Here is a 17,174-nt window from a genome sequence, read left to right on the forward strand (position 1 = left end):
GTATATAGGTATCTTAAAATTTGCAATCTTGAAAATTACACTAAATAAATTTAAAAACGAACGAATTTTATGTCTCTATATTATCAATATCAGACTGTATTTATGTGTTGTTGTGTCAAATATTAATTTAATCAAACTTAAGTGGTAAATGTAGGTACCTACACTTATAATTGCTTGTTAGTGATAATAAAAAGATACCATTACATGAGTAGGTACCTATCAACAAATATAATTAACCAATAACAACTACATACTTACGTTACAACGATATATTTATAATCATAGTGTAATATATGTATATCGCCTAGGTAAAACATTTCATTTCAATGAGTCAAAAATTTCCAGAAACTCTGGGGATTTAGTTGAAAGTTTTTATTATAAACATTGATAATTTAGTAATTATAGTTTTCTGTAATTGACCTGAAAAATAAATTCTACACTATAACCACAAAATTACAATATCTATACTATATAGCTTCATTAACATAATAGATAAAAGCAATGGAATTTTAAATAAATAAATTGTATGTATTGAAATTGGACAAATACCAAAATCACATAATATGCATATTATCTTCTGCTCTTTAACAACATAAGTATTATCAGATAATACACCAATATAATCAAGTTATTACGCTCGTTATTTTTATGAGAACTCAATCTTGTACAATGTAAATTATGTTTTTTTGAGTACTTACCTATTAGAGGTAGGTACCTAAAATTAGTTATTTTTATACTCTTCTAATTTGTATAACATCCGGTTGGGTATATTGTATATAAATTATAAACATACCCATATGAAAATTAATATCTTATAACGAGCTTTCAATAAATAAGTGCCAAAAAGGCTAACAGAAAAACCAATCGTATTATTTTTGACAAAAACGAACAGGATTACCTTTGACTCTCAAAAATGTTGAGTCACTATCACATTATTTATTAAATCTTATTATACCTGCCTATTTTTATAAGATGAAGTCATAATACATTTCAAATCATTAATTATACAAGCAAGACAGTCTCGGGTTTCTTAATTATTATTATATTATATTATTCAATTATAAAATTTAACAACAAAACATGCTCGTAAAGACCATTGTTGTCTCGGCGCTCTTCAAAGAATGATGTAAGTCATTAGGTTGGTCTATTAATGATTTTAAGAGCCGTTTACATTCTCTTACGCAAGGAGCTTTCGCTCCCGGCCAATAAAATAATGTGACCATTGTAATGTACCTGAATGAACCATTGTTAATCTTAAACGTAATATATATCCGAACATCAATTGTGCTTCATTGATTACGTAAATAATAATCGATTTTATTTATTATCCGGTTCATATCATCCGGTAAAGTCTTATCTGATTACCGTTTAGGCAATTGAACTAATTTTATTATCACCGAAAAAGATATTATAACTAGCATAATAGATTCATTCTTTGAATTTTCTTCCATCACCTGAGTTTATTTATGATGTAATTCAAATAAATAATTATGAACCATTTATAATATTTCATAGATATTAATCATATTAGTCTAAACAAAATTAACTTTCACTTAGGTATATCAGTATATACTATACTAGCTTTCCGCCCGCGGCTTCGCCCGCGTTTTCAAAGAAAAACCCGTTCCCTTAGGATTTCCGGGATAAAACCTATCCTATGTCCTTTCTCGAGTATCAAAATATCTCTATACCAAATTTCATGCAAATTGCTTCAGTAGTTAAGGCGTGATTGAGTAACAGACAGATAGACAGAGTTACTTTCGCATTTATAATACATATTAGTATGGATACGAAATTCTTGTTTTATTTCCCTTTGACGCTAGTGATAGAATAGGTATGTACATACAATTGTGTAGCTTTTGCAATAAGTAGTAGGCTTTGTTATAGGTATACTTATTGTTGGAATCGTCTTCATCATAAAATAAAGAAAGATGGTGGATTGAATTTTTAATAAAGAACATTGACGAGACATTTGAATGTTAAACAATCGTCATCCAACCATTGCATCCAACAAGTTTTTTAAAACATTTTTCACATCATCATATACGTTAAATACGTCGGACTTTAAACATGGTAAATAAGAACCACATATAGCAATGATGTCATTATTTAAACGGAATAAATATTTATAGCTAGCCATAAGTTGTTAGGTAGGTACCTACTGCTTAAAATGTAAAAACATGTAGGTACTTCTGACTACAAAAGGTAATTTCAATGTATAGTTCTCACTTTAATTAACTTCATCATCAATAATAATTTAACTTTACATATTTCCTTATAACTTTACCTGTAATAAAACCATAAATATATTAATACTAAATACTAATTTATAGTTTTATATGAGATTAACTGTTACTTAACTATTTCCCAAATTACATAATCTCAGTAGTAATATTTTATAATGTAGTTTGAACGTAGAAGAGGATTTCAAGCACTTATGATAATCGTGAGTGTACTAAAATTGAGTTTATAAAAAATACAATACTTGATAGTGAAAAATACAGTAGTATGTAGATTTAAAGCATAGGTACAGTCTTAAAGTATAAAAATTTAAATTGAAATTAGTAAGTACATAGAATGTAATGTACAGTAAAAATATTATAATACACAGTATATAAAGAAAATAATATAATTATGTATCAACATATAATCGTGTATGTTTTGTCATGAAACTATTTCCTATAAATTTATGCGCCTACAAAAATGTAAGCGCAATTATGTGTAGTTGAGTAACGGTATAATATTTTTATTCGTATCGAATATATTCAATTTCCCTTCTTTAATTATTATTGTTTTGTTTTGTTTTTTTTTTGTTTTAATTAAACGTTGAAAATAAATATTAATATGTTACAAAACCAAATAATATTGATTGCCTGTCTTCACGCAACTGTCGTGTGATATTAATTCATAATGTCCTTGGTCAATTAACGTCGGTGAGCAATTGATTTAAAGTTCCACATGAAGTGTGATCTACAGAGTATAGTGTCGAGTTCAGTGATGCAAAGCGTCCCGTCGACGCCACTACGCCTGCCGTATCGACAAGTACTTCAGTGCGCGCATGCGGCATGCGTGCTACACAAAAAACGCAGGCGAAATCCGCATGCGCCCTGCGTTTTCGAGTCCGCTTCAGCCTGCGAGTCTTGCGACACGACTCCTCTTTGGGTGTCGCATAATTGATTGTCCACTCGATACTGACATTGAACGGACTGTGCGCGATAGTCGTCTATTTAAAATATTTATTAAATATCTTCGTGGTCGCTAAAGCATGTGATGGCGTTTACTGTGATAGTGCATTAATGTGATACGGTGCTTAATGGTGTGTGAATCATGGATGTGGCGCGGGATAAATCTGGGATACTAGAGGATTTCGATGAAGAAGGCATTAATTCTCGCCGGTGCATGCTAGATGGTGAGTGATGGAAACAAAACGTTTGATATAAACTCCTATAGATGTAACCTTGGGTAGAATAAGTTTATCTACCCTATTACATTGAGTTTGCTGGGAGTCTGCAACGTGATCAATCTCACGAATATTGATTTTCCGCGCAGCTGACATTGGAGACAGGGCGTCATGTTTACACGCCAAGTAATGCCTCATTGTTTGAATACTTTTCCATAGTGACTCATTGGATTATTATGCCATGCATAATTTTTATACAACTCAATACGTACAGCCTCAATGTCTACTGCAAATATTTTATACTTATTCCAGTACGACACTATTTCGTCTAAGGAACAAAGAAAATGTACTCATTTCAATAAAAATGCGATAATTAATACGAATGTGACCACGATCAACATAATGTTTATGTCCTTTTATTCATTTACGAATTTAAAATTTTATAAATCAATATTCAATACTCTAAAATACATTAGCTTATTATTTGTATCGGCTAAGTATTTCCATAAATAATCCTATTAATCTAATATATTCTTACTTGACATAGCTAAGTAAGTGGTTTCAAAGTTCAATAACCGGTTATTAAAATATAATTTTCATGTTTACATACAGGTTTACATATTTCAAAATAAAGTCCTTTGACTTGTTATTAAAATTCAAATGTTCAAAATTAAGGCAGTATTCTAGATAATCTTAGAGGACAAACGGAGGATCTGAAGACAGTAGCGGGTTATATTTATTACGAATTAATGATGATGATGATGCGATGCGCCTAGTTAATATTCTTATAGCTTCTGAAGGCTCAGGCAGATGGTAGCCGCATTTAGCGAATGATCCTTGAGAGTTGCGTCTGATCCGTGTAGCGTGCCGCGAGGTGCGTTCACCCCAGCTCCCTTAGTCTTTTATAGGGTTTTAAAATCGATACCGACTCCCCTATGGAACCGGTTGATGAAATGAAATCCTTTTTTACTTTTTGCCTCGAATTTATTTGCGACCAATCATACATCTGGTGCATGTGCAGCCTGACCCCTTTTAAAAGGGGCATTCGTTATGTAATGTGGGCGATGATAATGAGCAGTGCTTTTTGTGATGGCTGACATATTAAATTTTTAGGAATGTATTATTTTAATGGTTTTTAAGAAGTTTACGAACTGGGAATAGAAAAAGGTTAAAGAAGGCTTAACAGTAGAAATAACGTAAATTTTTCATATATTTGTCGGCAGATAACTTTCAACGTATCATAATATAATATGATAAGTTGCAAAGGGAATATCCTGAATTTGCGAAGTTACGTGACTGGCCGGCTATAGATTCCCAATGGACGTTAGCTGAAAGTGGCACACAGATATTATATTAGATATAATAAATCATTTGTAATCCGCGCAATCACGCAAAAACGATAAATAGAATAAATGCTTTCATAAATATTTAATGGGGCTCTTTTTTCCCGAGTTGAAAAAAAAAACGAGGCTGAGAGGAAAACATCGAATAAATTACGCGACGTAGGATCAAGCCTCCCAGGGTTGCTGCAAAAGAAATAATTATTCCCGCGGCTTCGCAGCTGTTTTACAGCTGATTGTTGCCAGCTGACGTCACAACTTAAAATTTATTTTAATCTCGGGTCATTTGTTATAAAGCCTGATAACACTAATTAATCGTTATCGATTACCAACTCGTGGACATATCATTGTTGCTTAATCGTTTTATGAGGTCAATTGTTTTAGTATAGCCCAAAATATTATGCAAACAAGTGCAAGATTTTATCCTTATCGATACCACATTTCTTGTTTCTCCTATTGTTATTTTTAATCAAAGCATACAGTACTAAGAAACTATTAAATTTAACCTTAGTGAAACATCAATGCTATCGTGTTATTTTGCAATGCAGGAATTTAATTGTTCATACGTTTTATCTTATGCTAAATAATTCGTTTGGTCCATAAATGATGAAACAATGAGATGAAAATATATATATAAGTATGTATATTATAATAATAAATACTTGAGTTTATAATTTGTATAACTATTAACTAGCTACGTAGGTACCTTTGTCTTATATAAAGAATCATTCAACTATAAGTCTTTGAGTTATCTTATTACGAACAAAACACCGTTTTTAATATTACAAAATTAATTCATATGAATATAACGGCGCAGTTCCTTGGGAAAAATGCCAAAAAAATGTGCTTAATACAATACGTTCACACCACAATTATATGCGTCTTTTAATTATAATTAATTTTTAATTGGAATTCAGGGTCGCTATTATAGTTTGCTAGCCTAATTCCGTAAAGTTTAAGCATGAGTAAAATCGAAACTGTTTTTATACTTATATTTTCGGCTTTAACCAAAGTATGTTTGCAAAAGTAGGTATCTAATGCAAAAAAAGCATCTTTCAGATTGATCAATAAACCTTTAACCTATTACATAATAATGTTTCTTTTAATATTTTATTTATTTTAATTAATCTTTACACATTTTTCGAATTATCTTACCATTAATTTATAAAAAATAAACAAGATCAAAATTAAAAAATGTTGTGTGGTTTTATGAAACCACGGTAAAAGTGAAACTGTTCGAACGGTTCTGAACACTGCTTTGTGTAGCGCATGTCGCGTGTCGGTCGGCTGCCGAGTAGGTATACCTACTCGGCAGCCGCGATACACGCGACATGCGCTACACAGACCAAAAAGTTTGAGACGATGTAATAAAAGTTTCACTTTAATAAACAAGTTTTTAAGGCGAGTGATAAGAACACCTGGAACACCTGGTCATTAGTCATGACTCATGTCTAAGAATATAATACCTATATGTAATATAATTCAAAATTTTCAATTGCATACGTTATGCAACATATACTTTATATATTTTAAAGCATTTTTAAAAGAGGGCTTTTTCTACAGTCCTCTTAACCACATCATTAATAAAATGTACAAGACTGAAAATATCTACAAGTGTGAGAGTTTTATCAGTTATCAATATTAGCTGATGCAGAAATGAGATAAAAATAATTAATAATCATTATTATATAATATACACATAGTAACATATCAGATACAAAGATAAAGCAAGACTTCAGGAAGAGTCATATTATGTTGTTTTCATCTCCTTTCACTGGACAGTGGACCAATACTTAGATTTTTTTAAATTTTCTTATTCCCTGTTACTGGATTATTTATAACACTAAGTAAAGAGAGTTTTAATATCAATCCTACTTATCTTTACTTAATAATATACTCTATCTCCAACTTCATCGAGAAAATTTTTGGTTGCGTGGAAAATGACAGCAAGGGTGTTGGCTCGTTTGCTCATTATAACAACGACACACTACACTAGTTTCATTAATCATTTCAATCTAACTGTTTATTTTGAAGCATATAATTCAAGTGATACGAGCACTATAAAATAATCCAGTCATTGCCAATAATTACTGTTCAGTACGAGACGAGAATCATTATGAAACCGGTAAGTTGCCCTTGTATCTTTGACTCTCATCACGATATCCGGTTTTGTTCTACACAAAATTATGAATAAACTTTTTTATGGCCACACGAACGAAAAATATAAATAAATAATGTAATGTAATATTGCATGTCACGTTCACCTATATTTGACTACATGCATGATCAGGATGATCTATTCAATTGTTTAGCAAAATCTACAAAAGATATAATTTTCAATAAACACTCAAATCATGCACTATCGTTATCTATGCATAGTTTATGTGCATTAGCTATTACATGGAGCAAAAAAAGATATTATATTTTCTCTATATATCTTATCTTATATGTATATAAAATTCTCGTGTCACAATGTTAGTCTGCATACTCCTCCGAAACGGGTGGACCGATTCTCATGAAATTTTCTGTGCATATATCGGGTAAGTCTGAGAATCGGCCAACATCTATTTTTCATATGTACCACGGGCGAAGCCGGGGCGGACCGATAGTAGGTCTATAAAAAAACTCTCGTGTTACAATGTTAGTTACCATCATCCATACTCCTCCCAATCGACTTGACCGATTATCATGAAATTTGGTGTGCCTATGGGTCGTATCGGCCAACATCTTTTTTCATACCCCTAAGTGATAACAGTAAGGCAGAACAACGTTTATCGGGACAGCTAGTTAGTAACGTTAGGCAGATTTATCATAATTAGACATTATCTAATAATATTTTTATAAGGTATATTCCTTTCGAAAAAGATAAAAAAAATGTTTAGATATGGCACCTAGGCATATACTATAATAGATATAACAAAATATTACACAATAATATTGCTCATAGTCATATTATAATTTTCCGGTGAATTTTGTAATTCGGGCCTAACATTTAAGCGAGCAAAATACAAAGAAAATTCGAATCCTTTCGAACCCACCGAGTCTAGTGGTCCAGTAGAGAGACAGACGAAAAGCAATAATGTAAGCAGCTAAAATAGTGGGGTAAATTGTTAAATTATTTAGAAATAATGATATAAATTATAGACCTAGGTATAATATCAAACGCAAGTTTCCGTTGAATATTAAGAGACGCGTATTCTGATTACACAATTATTAATTGCCTACATAAAATAATCGAATAACTTCCTGTACATTACAATTCTGTTTTTATTGACAAAACGACTTACAAGTTGAGGAAACTTGGTTATTGAATTTTTGTCTATATTAAGCTTCAGGAAGTAGGTAAATTTATCATTTATAAAAATGTCAGCTTATCGCATTTCTTCCGCAACTTTCGATGAAAACAGACAAGGGAACGAAATACGAATGTAATTTGTTGAAAGTAAAATCAATTTGTTTCAAAGTCAATTGCTCTTTGAATCTACTCAAAGACTTACTTCATACCTAATTTTAGTAGGATAAAATTAAACGATTTTGTTTAACTTTAAAGTGCATCATACAATTCATAAAAATGTATTGTACTTTTTTATTTTTCAGTTAAGAATAATAAACAAATGTTATTTTACTATCCACAAACAATATATTCGATCGGAGAATAATTTAGACTAGTATTTATATTCAGTCGACCTTTACTAGGTAGTAGCTACGCAGCCCAACTTGGAGCATTGTACTGAATATATATTTTATAGCAACATATTATAATATATTGAATTAAGCCCCTGCTACACCCCTCTATATTTCTAAATGCAGCCTCAAAAATCTGCACAGCGTAAATCAAACAAAATATGTTGGTTTCCCTTTTCTTACTGTTGTATGTGTTCTATGTTTTCTATGTGTTGTATTTTTCTTACTTCTCCTCTTCAATTAACTTGGTTGTCCTCTATTAAAATACTCTTATTTCTGAACTAATCTTAATACTTCTGTAGTGAAATGCGTCTGCAATTTGTGTAATCAATTGACTACTACATTAGCTAGTTTGTTTACTGTTAGCCATGTGGATAGCCGCTAGCGGATAGTGCATAAGGCCTTGTTACATAGCAGGCGGCCTCGCTCGAGTCGTTTGCACGTGCGTCATGCTTGTCTTGAGCAATGGTCGGTGGACAGGTAAAGGTGTTATATGGAGTAATACATGCGTACAGGCTACCGATTACTGAATAAATAAGAAATAGTTATCGCATTGCACGTTGAAATGTTGATTAGCATTCGGAACAAGTAGGTACATAGCGGTAGGATAATTTCCAAATTTTATCGTAATAATACCTTTAAAGTTGCGATTTCTCATAACTTACAAACGCACTCAAATATAATATTATGACAAACGTCACAATATACACATTTTATCGTCCTATCAATAGAAGTTTTAAATGCTTGTGTATAAAATAGTATTGAAAAATGAAATGATATGATATCCATCCCATAGCAACTAAACGTCTCTGAGAAGCAATCACGTGGAAAATTGTCGGATGCCGTAGTGTCTGGTCAATGTCTGCAGATCGGATTAACTTTAGCTATTTTTTGTAATATCAAATCAAGTGTAGTAAACGCTATATTAAATGGGATAATAAGAAATCCTTGCATTCCAACCAACGTACACACAATGTTAAATATGTTGCACAACGTTGGATACATATTTTAGTAAGAGAATGGAATTGTTAACATGTACAGACAATCAATTATGGCCACTGTTTTGGTGGGCTTTAGACAAGTTGGTAACAAAATAAATATAACAGCAAATTTCTGAGTTAGTGCTATTCCCATTATTGTGAATACAGAAACACCAAGACACAGAATTTCACCTACCACACACAAACCACACAAAATAACATTTTCTGATCAACTATATACATACCTAGTGAATTAGTGATACATGTTTATAAATCTCAATCCTATGAAAATATAATAATGCAACAAATTAAAAAAAAAATCCGTATTGCCGGATGACTGAGGTGTGATGGGTATCCCAATCATTATCAAATACATAATACAGTATCAACATTGAAAAATAGTTCGTAGCGTTGCATTTGCCGTCTGTTTAATAAAACATCAATTATTATCATTAAATAACAATAACCAGTTGCTACAGGAAATTTATGATTATATCATATGTATTATGTATTTCTTTATTTTTAACAGTCTAACCTACTTTATGTAAATTAATGATCGAAGACATCCTTCACAATGCACGCTGACATGGTCTTGTCGTTATTGGGCAAATATTTTGTAAGGAACTTATATAACAGTGGTTGCAATCAAATTGTTAACAGTAACATTTGTTCAATGTTACATTTAAACGGTGAACATGTATAGAACGAACGCATTTGTAATTTGTTATCTGTGGTAATAATACACTAATAACGCATCTTTGTAACTTTAGTTTCACAAGGTTGAGAACGTTTTGTATAATTTTATAAGTCGGGCACTCATAAAATGCTCAGAAAGTAAAATATTAAAACACGTTTTAAAACTTCTTAGTGTATTCTGAATTTATCTCAATAATTAAGAACATTCGCGGAAATACCTAAAATTGCGCGGAATATTATCTATTTACATATAATAAATCTGTAGAAGGGTCAATTCTGTACATTGAAAATATTGAAAAAATAAATAGCCAAAAGCCACATATTTTGACTAAGGTGTAGAGTTTGTGAAGTTAGGCCTTGTAGAGTTAGGGCGTGTAGTGTTAGAACTTAGAAGCTTGGCTCTACATGAGATCTGATAACTTTTTGACAGTGCGAGTCATATGGGCTCGTCTTGGCAACATTTTACATGAAAATGTTTTTGGTGGGATACTAACTTACCATTAACCACTTAAAACATAACAATAAAAATTAAAAACGATACATTCACTAGTCTTGGTTTTGATAATCTATTCATGCAGGAAAAAATTTACGTTTTCTCTACATAAGAACCATCCTCGTACTTCAAGGAATATAATAAAAAAAGAATTATCGAAATCGGTTCAGCCGTTCTCGAGTTATGCGCTTACCAACACATTTTGCGATTCATTTTTATATATAAGTAATAAGATGAAGATATAAAGCTATTATAGTTATTATCATATATTTGCATCACCATCAATTAAACAGAAACAGAAGAATGATGAAATTTGAATATTAAAAAAAAAACAAATAAAAATTAAAAAACTTGAATCCAAACTTCAGATAAAATTAAATTAAATCGGAGTAAGTTGTGTCACATATTATCCACACAAGGCTATATTTGTTTCCTGTTAAAAAAATGCATAACTAACCAATGACACGGCTCTTTTGGATACATAATTGAGATAAACAACGTGATGTGTAAACGGTCACAATCATACGCGAATGGCGTACTATAATATCAATTTTAAACGCCTAAATAAAGTAGGTAGAAACTATTCGTTGAGTAATCGTTGAGCTTAGCCAAACTACCAAGTGAGAAGTGAAGCCACATCACAATGGGTCAATTAATAATTGTTCGCGTAAAACGTCTTTTGGTTGTATTTTTGTAATTATTAAAGCCTTGTTAATTAAGCTTGTGAAATTAAGACACAGTAGTAGTATAATAGCGGTTATGTATTATTGCGCTATAGAACAAAGACGGGTGCAGATATAACAGTAAAAACTGGAGTACTAGACATTATAATTTATAATCAAGATGATTATTTAACTTTATTTTGTTAAATACATACCACAGTTAAATACTATCGAAGGTTGTATCGAATAGAGATCGAATAATCTATGGTAAAATATTCCGTGCATCCTAGATCTGTGCGTGCATCAGATGTCATTGTCATTACATATATAATAATCTGTGATAATAATTAATAAGTGTAAAATATGTACAACATAGCGTTCCGGTGTTCAGAGTACTGTATTAGAAAAAAATAATTATCAATTCTAGAATCTAGTGTCTGATTGACATATGATTATGAATAAAGTGACGTTGCTATTCGCCGACAATTTAATAAAAATCAAATAAGTAATGGAGAGTTATTGACCTTATTGAGCATGATTTTTTATGTAAGTTTTTTAATCTTGGTGCATGCATTTTGAAATTTAATTTTAATTCATTTTAAAATAATTTTAATAGCTCTCTCTGAAAGAGCTTACATAATATTATATACCTATATAAAAAAATATGTGAAAACAAAAAGGAAAAGTTCTGAATACTTTTACCTCATATATAATAACATTTTTGACCATAGACCATCTATAGGTAGTTAACCATCTACCTATATTTTCATAAAAAAATTGTTAAAAATAAACAAATACTTACATGGCAAAATTCACTTCAATTCACTAATTCAGGAGCCTATCTATGGATTCATATATAAGCTGAAGCTGTACCTATTTCTTTATGTCAATAAAGTTTTTATTATTATTTATTTATTATTTAATTATGATTGCGAATAATATGACGTCATGTAGTGCAATTTTTAATCAATCCTCAACTCGACAAAACGTATGAAATGATAATTTATTGATAAACAGATAACACGTTTGTCCGTATCAATAAAATATATTCTTTCTACAACCACACCGATAGATATCTAATGCTTTTGTTTTCGTAGAGTTATATTTCGTACCTTATTTTGTAGGTAAATTAACTTTAATATTTTTTAATGTGAGAGTAATTAAATAATTATTTAATTTGTTTTGTTTAATATAAGTAATGTGAACAATACTAGAAATAATTGTAGTTGGTAATTAATTATATTATTGTGGCAATTTTTGCAATCTTTTCATAAAGTGTTCGTCTCCACTAATAATAATTATTGCTTACTTTTTGGGGTGTCTAAAGATGTCACAATATAGGATTAAGTCGATAAACGATTTCACATGTATGCACATTAGTATGTATTATGATAATCTCAGTAATAAGATATGTTGCGCAGTTCTAACGTCTGTCGTAATGAACACGTATGCGAACGGTCGCTAACCCCAAGTTACACCTATCGGCTATCGCGTATTTTGTATCATTTAACCACGAATGTATGCTATGAATTTTACGACCATTTCCAGTACATAATTTTGCAGTTTAATCACTAAAACTGCGCAGTAAATGGAGACACTAATCTTTTAAACTTATTTAAGTTACCTAACGTAAAGGTACTAAACCTTAGTTTTATTTTTACGTAGGTACCTACCTACCGCTTGTCCCTTGGAACGACAAGTTTGGAGCACATACAGATTAATCCCATTGTACCTATCTACTACGTATATCAATTAGCCTTAACTTTTGTCTGTACAGAACATCGGTCAAGACCATCTAATTATCTAGATTTGGCTAACAGACACCTTTCGAATTGTACATTAAGAATCGGTATAGCGATATACAATCAAAGCTTACTACCATAAATCATAATAGGTACTTCATCATGTATTATAATTTAACTTTAAACGTTAAAACTTAAAACCCATGTCACCATGACAAATTTTCCGTTTTTTTTTCAGGCGTGACTTTATTACTTACATTCTGAATACCTACATGAGTATTTTTTAAATAGATATCCTCAGTAAACATACCTATACTGCGAGTGGAAACTTTTTATATATAAAATTTGGACTTTGCTTGGTGAAGGTTAAAGCTAGGCATTTTCCAAAGCTTGGCAGCTTCCTAGTAAATTATGTATTTAAGTTACAAAAATAACTTTAACAACAATGAACCAAAGCGTGAGAAAGCAATCGTTTTGTGATCAAGATCACAAACTTTCATTCCCGACTAAAACCTATAATTTTGACCATGCGTATTACCATACAAACAATTTGATTGATTATTATTCTTGCTTACTTTCTCCGCGAATAGCTAGCTAATATTTAACTATTGCTCGACACGGTACTACATACTTACATAGACACGATAAGGTTTCTTCTGCTATCGCGATCGGTGAGTAATCGAAAGAAATGAGATTGGGGCGGACAGGCGATGGCGTTGGTAATTGGCGTATTCTTTTGACGGAACTCGAAGCGCCGCTCAGTCCGTTCTGCGCCGCCACACTGGTCACGCCGGTACGCCAACAATCGTACGTACACGGAGCAGCAAAAAATATGGCTGCTAGCGTGTACACCTCATTATAAACGACGCCGTCGTGAGTGACCCTTGTACGAGCCGCGCGTGGAAACATGAGCGAGGAACAGGAGCAATGTGACTCGTTCAACTCGTGGGAGCTGAACGGACTGAATTCCTTGGATCTCTGGGATTACACGGTCGAGCTGGAGTGTCTGCAGGGAACCGAAGGTTAGTCACAACTTGCGCAAGGTGGAGGGGCGTTACGGTAGACGTTGCGTTCACCGACCGATTCGCAATGCACAAAATAAGACCACCGCAAACGGGGGCCCTGGAATTTGACTCGCTTTGTCACGGCGCTATCGCAATAAGCGCTTTCTGGTTCAGTATTTTTGATTACATATTTTATGTAATTTATTTCTGTACTGTTTACCTTGAGACTTGTGAAAAGCAACCGCATTATAATTGCGAGTAGGTATGTTGAAAACTTTTCATTAATCGCTCTACAAGAAAGCAGTGCATAAAGTGCAGAGTAGTGGAATATTTTAAGATAGCTATATATGCACACCGCTAATGTGCACTGATAAGCCTCGATAATTATATTTTTTCCTTGATGACGTTGTTCGAGATTAATCCCATTGTACCTATCTACTACGTATATCAATTAGCCTTAACTTTTGTCTGTACAGAACATCGGTCAAGACCATCTAATTATCTAGATTTGGCTAACAGACACCTTTCGAATTGTTCATTAATTGTAATGCCAGAATCGGTATGGCGATATACAATCAAGGCTTACTACCATAAATCATAATACTTCATCATGTATTATAATTTAACTTTAAACGTTAAAATTTAAAACCCATGTCACCATGACAAATTTTCCGTTTTTTTCATCACTAATGTACAAGCGTAACATTTTCGAGCCTATACAATTAATTAAGTATACGTAGATATTAGATACCTTACAATAGTCTGATAATAGCATCCAATTAAAGACAATTAGATAGGTTTTTATTGTCATTTGTTGGTCGTGAGACGTAATTACACGTGCGATAGTTATTCATTAAACATAAACAAAAAAAATAACACAGTTTCCTATTATACAAAGAAGAGTGGTGATTGGATGAAAATTGGAAACCATTGTCTTTGTTTTTGTACCAATCACAATTTACTCCTCAGGCGTGACTATTATTAATTATACTTGTACTTTGATTACATTGTATTTATAAACGGAAGTTTTTGAGAGCATTTACCAGTAACTTTCCAATATCATACTATAAATAACTTTTAGCTACCAATTTAATAATGACACTCAAATTATTCCTCATCAAAGTCTATTTCCTACGCTTGAGCTTATCTCCGAAATTATTATAAATTTTGACTTGCCTACACGGTACACCGTATACTCTCACAATTAAAACAAGTTAATCTTGCTACCAAAAACCATGTCTGCAAGCCATCACGGATATCGTCTTCATCTTACCAAATTAGATAACTAGAAAAACGTATGCCTTCCTGCCGAATAGTTTAAAAATATACGACAAAATAACCAATAACGTAGCTATTATTAACCTATTTGTGATTGCAAGAGCACCGTAATGTCGAAACAACTCATCTACAAAGGTCACTCATTGTTCCTGTATTGGCACACAGACCATAGTGCACATGTCCACTGGCCTTTTCAAGAGGTAAACGGCCTCTTAACAGCGTTTAAAGGGTAATGCAGTTAACCCAGGGTATCGTTTAAAACGTAAACAATTGATGTCTTCCGTTGTAAAATGCTGTGACATAATTATTAAATTGTTAGTTGTATAACACACAAAAAGTAATAAAATCTATGTCTTTTATACTAATACGTAAGTGATTTTGTTTATTTATTACATAAATGGCAGTACAACCACATAAACTTAAGTTTCTCTCATTTACACGTAGCTAGAACATACACGAAATAAATCTTAACAAGTAGGTAAATATTTAAGTTTTTTTCATTTCCTTACGCAAACATACTTAACAAAGCCTTGAATATTAAACATATTGTTATTTTATTTTTTGTATGAAATGAGCACAAAACATTCTAAATATGTATTTCAATGATTGTATCTACTTGTAATCATCTTATGTGGGCCGCGCTATATTACCTACTCAAAACACTAGAAAATAAGTTAGTCATAGCTTCTATTTATTTTAAATACGATATCGCAAAAATAATCTTATAAGAAAATCACAAGTTTCATAGCCTTATCCGTTTGAGATCGTAGCATGGCGTCATTTTCCGGCACGGGAAATTCTCAACGAAATTCTTTTGGTCTAAGATCCGAATATAGGTCGACCTGTACCGGCGTGATAATAGAATGAGACCAATTTTATAATAAATGTAGTCTATTAAAAAATCTATTAAAGATGGGTTTACTGAAAAAATCCTGGACAGGATATACAACAGCGCTCATGCTGAGATATATTTTTTTTCTATCATCCCATCAAGTGAAAGTAACTGGTACGGACATGCCTGTTTATACCTGCCAACCTAGCAGTTTGTCCAGGTAAATATTAGAAAACCCTATAGACTGCACATTCTGTAGGTTTCATACTTCAAGTCTATTATAATTTTTTTTATTATCTTGATAAGTACTGCAATTAATTAAAAAAAATATTTTTTAAAAACTAATTAAAATGTCCTGTCCAGGATTTTTTCAGTCAACCCATCATTAATAGATTTTTTAATAGACTACATTTATTATAAAATTGGTCTCATTCTATTATCACGCCGGTGAAGGTCGACCTATATTCGGATCTTAGACCATTTAGTTCCAATGCCAATCAATCATAACATTTTGTGACTGTCAAGTGATGTTTTAGAAAGCTCTATTTAGAGAATGAGTAACAAGAATAATGTCCACCATTCAATTATAGTTTTTAGAGGGCAAATTTTGTCGACTGTACCTTCTTAATGGGCCCTCTTCACGATGGGCAGCGTTGGCCCAACAAAAGCTCGTCGTTATTTGCCGCTATTTTGTCGTTTATTATAAACACCTGCAATGACCACCGATCATAGACACTTAATAAGCCCTGTACACTATCGTGATTGCCTCTACTCGCCCATCGCTGCCCATAAGTTTTAGTTTAAGTTGTTTCCAACGAACAATAAATAAATAATTGGTTTCTGCCTTTAAAGTTTTACGATACCGCAAGATACAGAATTTAACGCTACTGTTATTTGGAGCGAGAAGTGTATTAACCACATAATACTCTATAGTACAAAAATGTTGCGTGCCGGCGTACATTATTATCATAACACATTGACATAACTAATACAAGTGTTTTAATTGTTTGCAGTTGAATAGTGGCTTGAAACCAAGTCTGACCTGATTTGAATATAATTAAAG

General features: G+C 32.0%; 1 protein-coding gene across 3 annotated transcripts in view; it reads left to right on the forward strand.

Annotated features, from left to right (window-relative positions):
- The window catches only part of Cen (cerebellar degeneration-related protein 2-like), a 69,837-nt gene that overhangs the window by 46,633 nt on the left and 6,030 nt on the right, over positions 1-17,174 (forward strand). The window contains exon 1 of one of the 3 annotated variants that reach the window (XM_089699026.1): positions 3,050-3,409. The exons of 1 other annotated variant lie outside the window; for it this stretch is intronic. In XM_089699026.1, coding sequence (XP_089555152.1) covers positions 3,328-3,409 — 82 coding nt within the window. In that variant the 5' untranslated portion in view covers positions 3,050-3,327. Of the gene's footprint in view, positions 1-3,049; positions 3,410-13,742; positions 14,020-17,174 lie in introns of those variants that run through there. One more of the 3 variants, XM_089699025.1, reaches the window with a different exon arrangement.

Source organism: Colias philodice, chromosome 9 (assembly GCF_061535455.1).
Source record: "Colias philodice isolate Cphi_HAF_F1 chromosome 9, ilColPhil1 Martin Lab GWU primary, whole genome shotgun sequence".
In the NCBI taxonomy this organism is placed as follows: domain Eukaryota; kingdom Metazoa; phylum Arthropoda; class Insecta; order Lepidoptera; family Pieridae; genus Colias; species Colias philodice.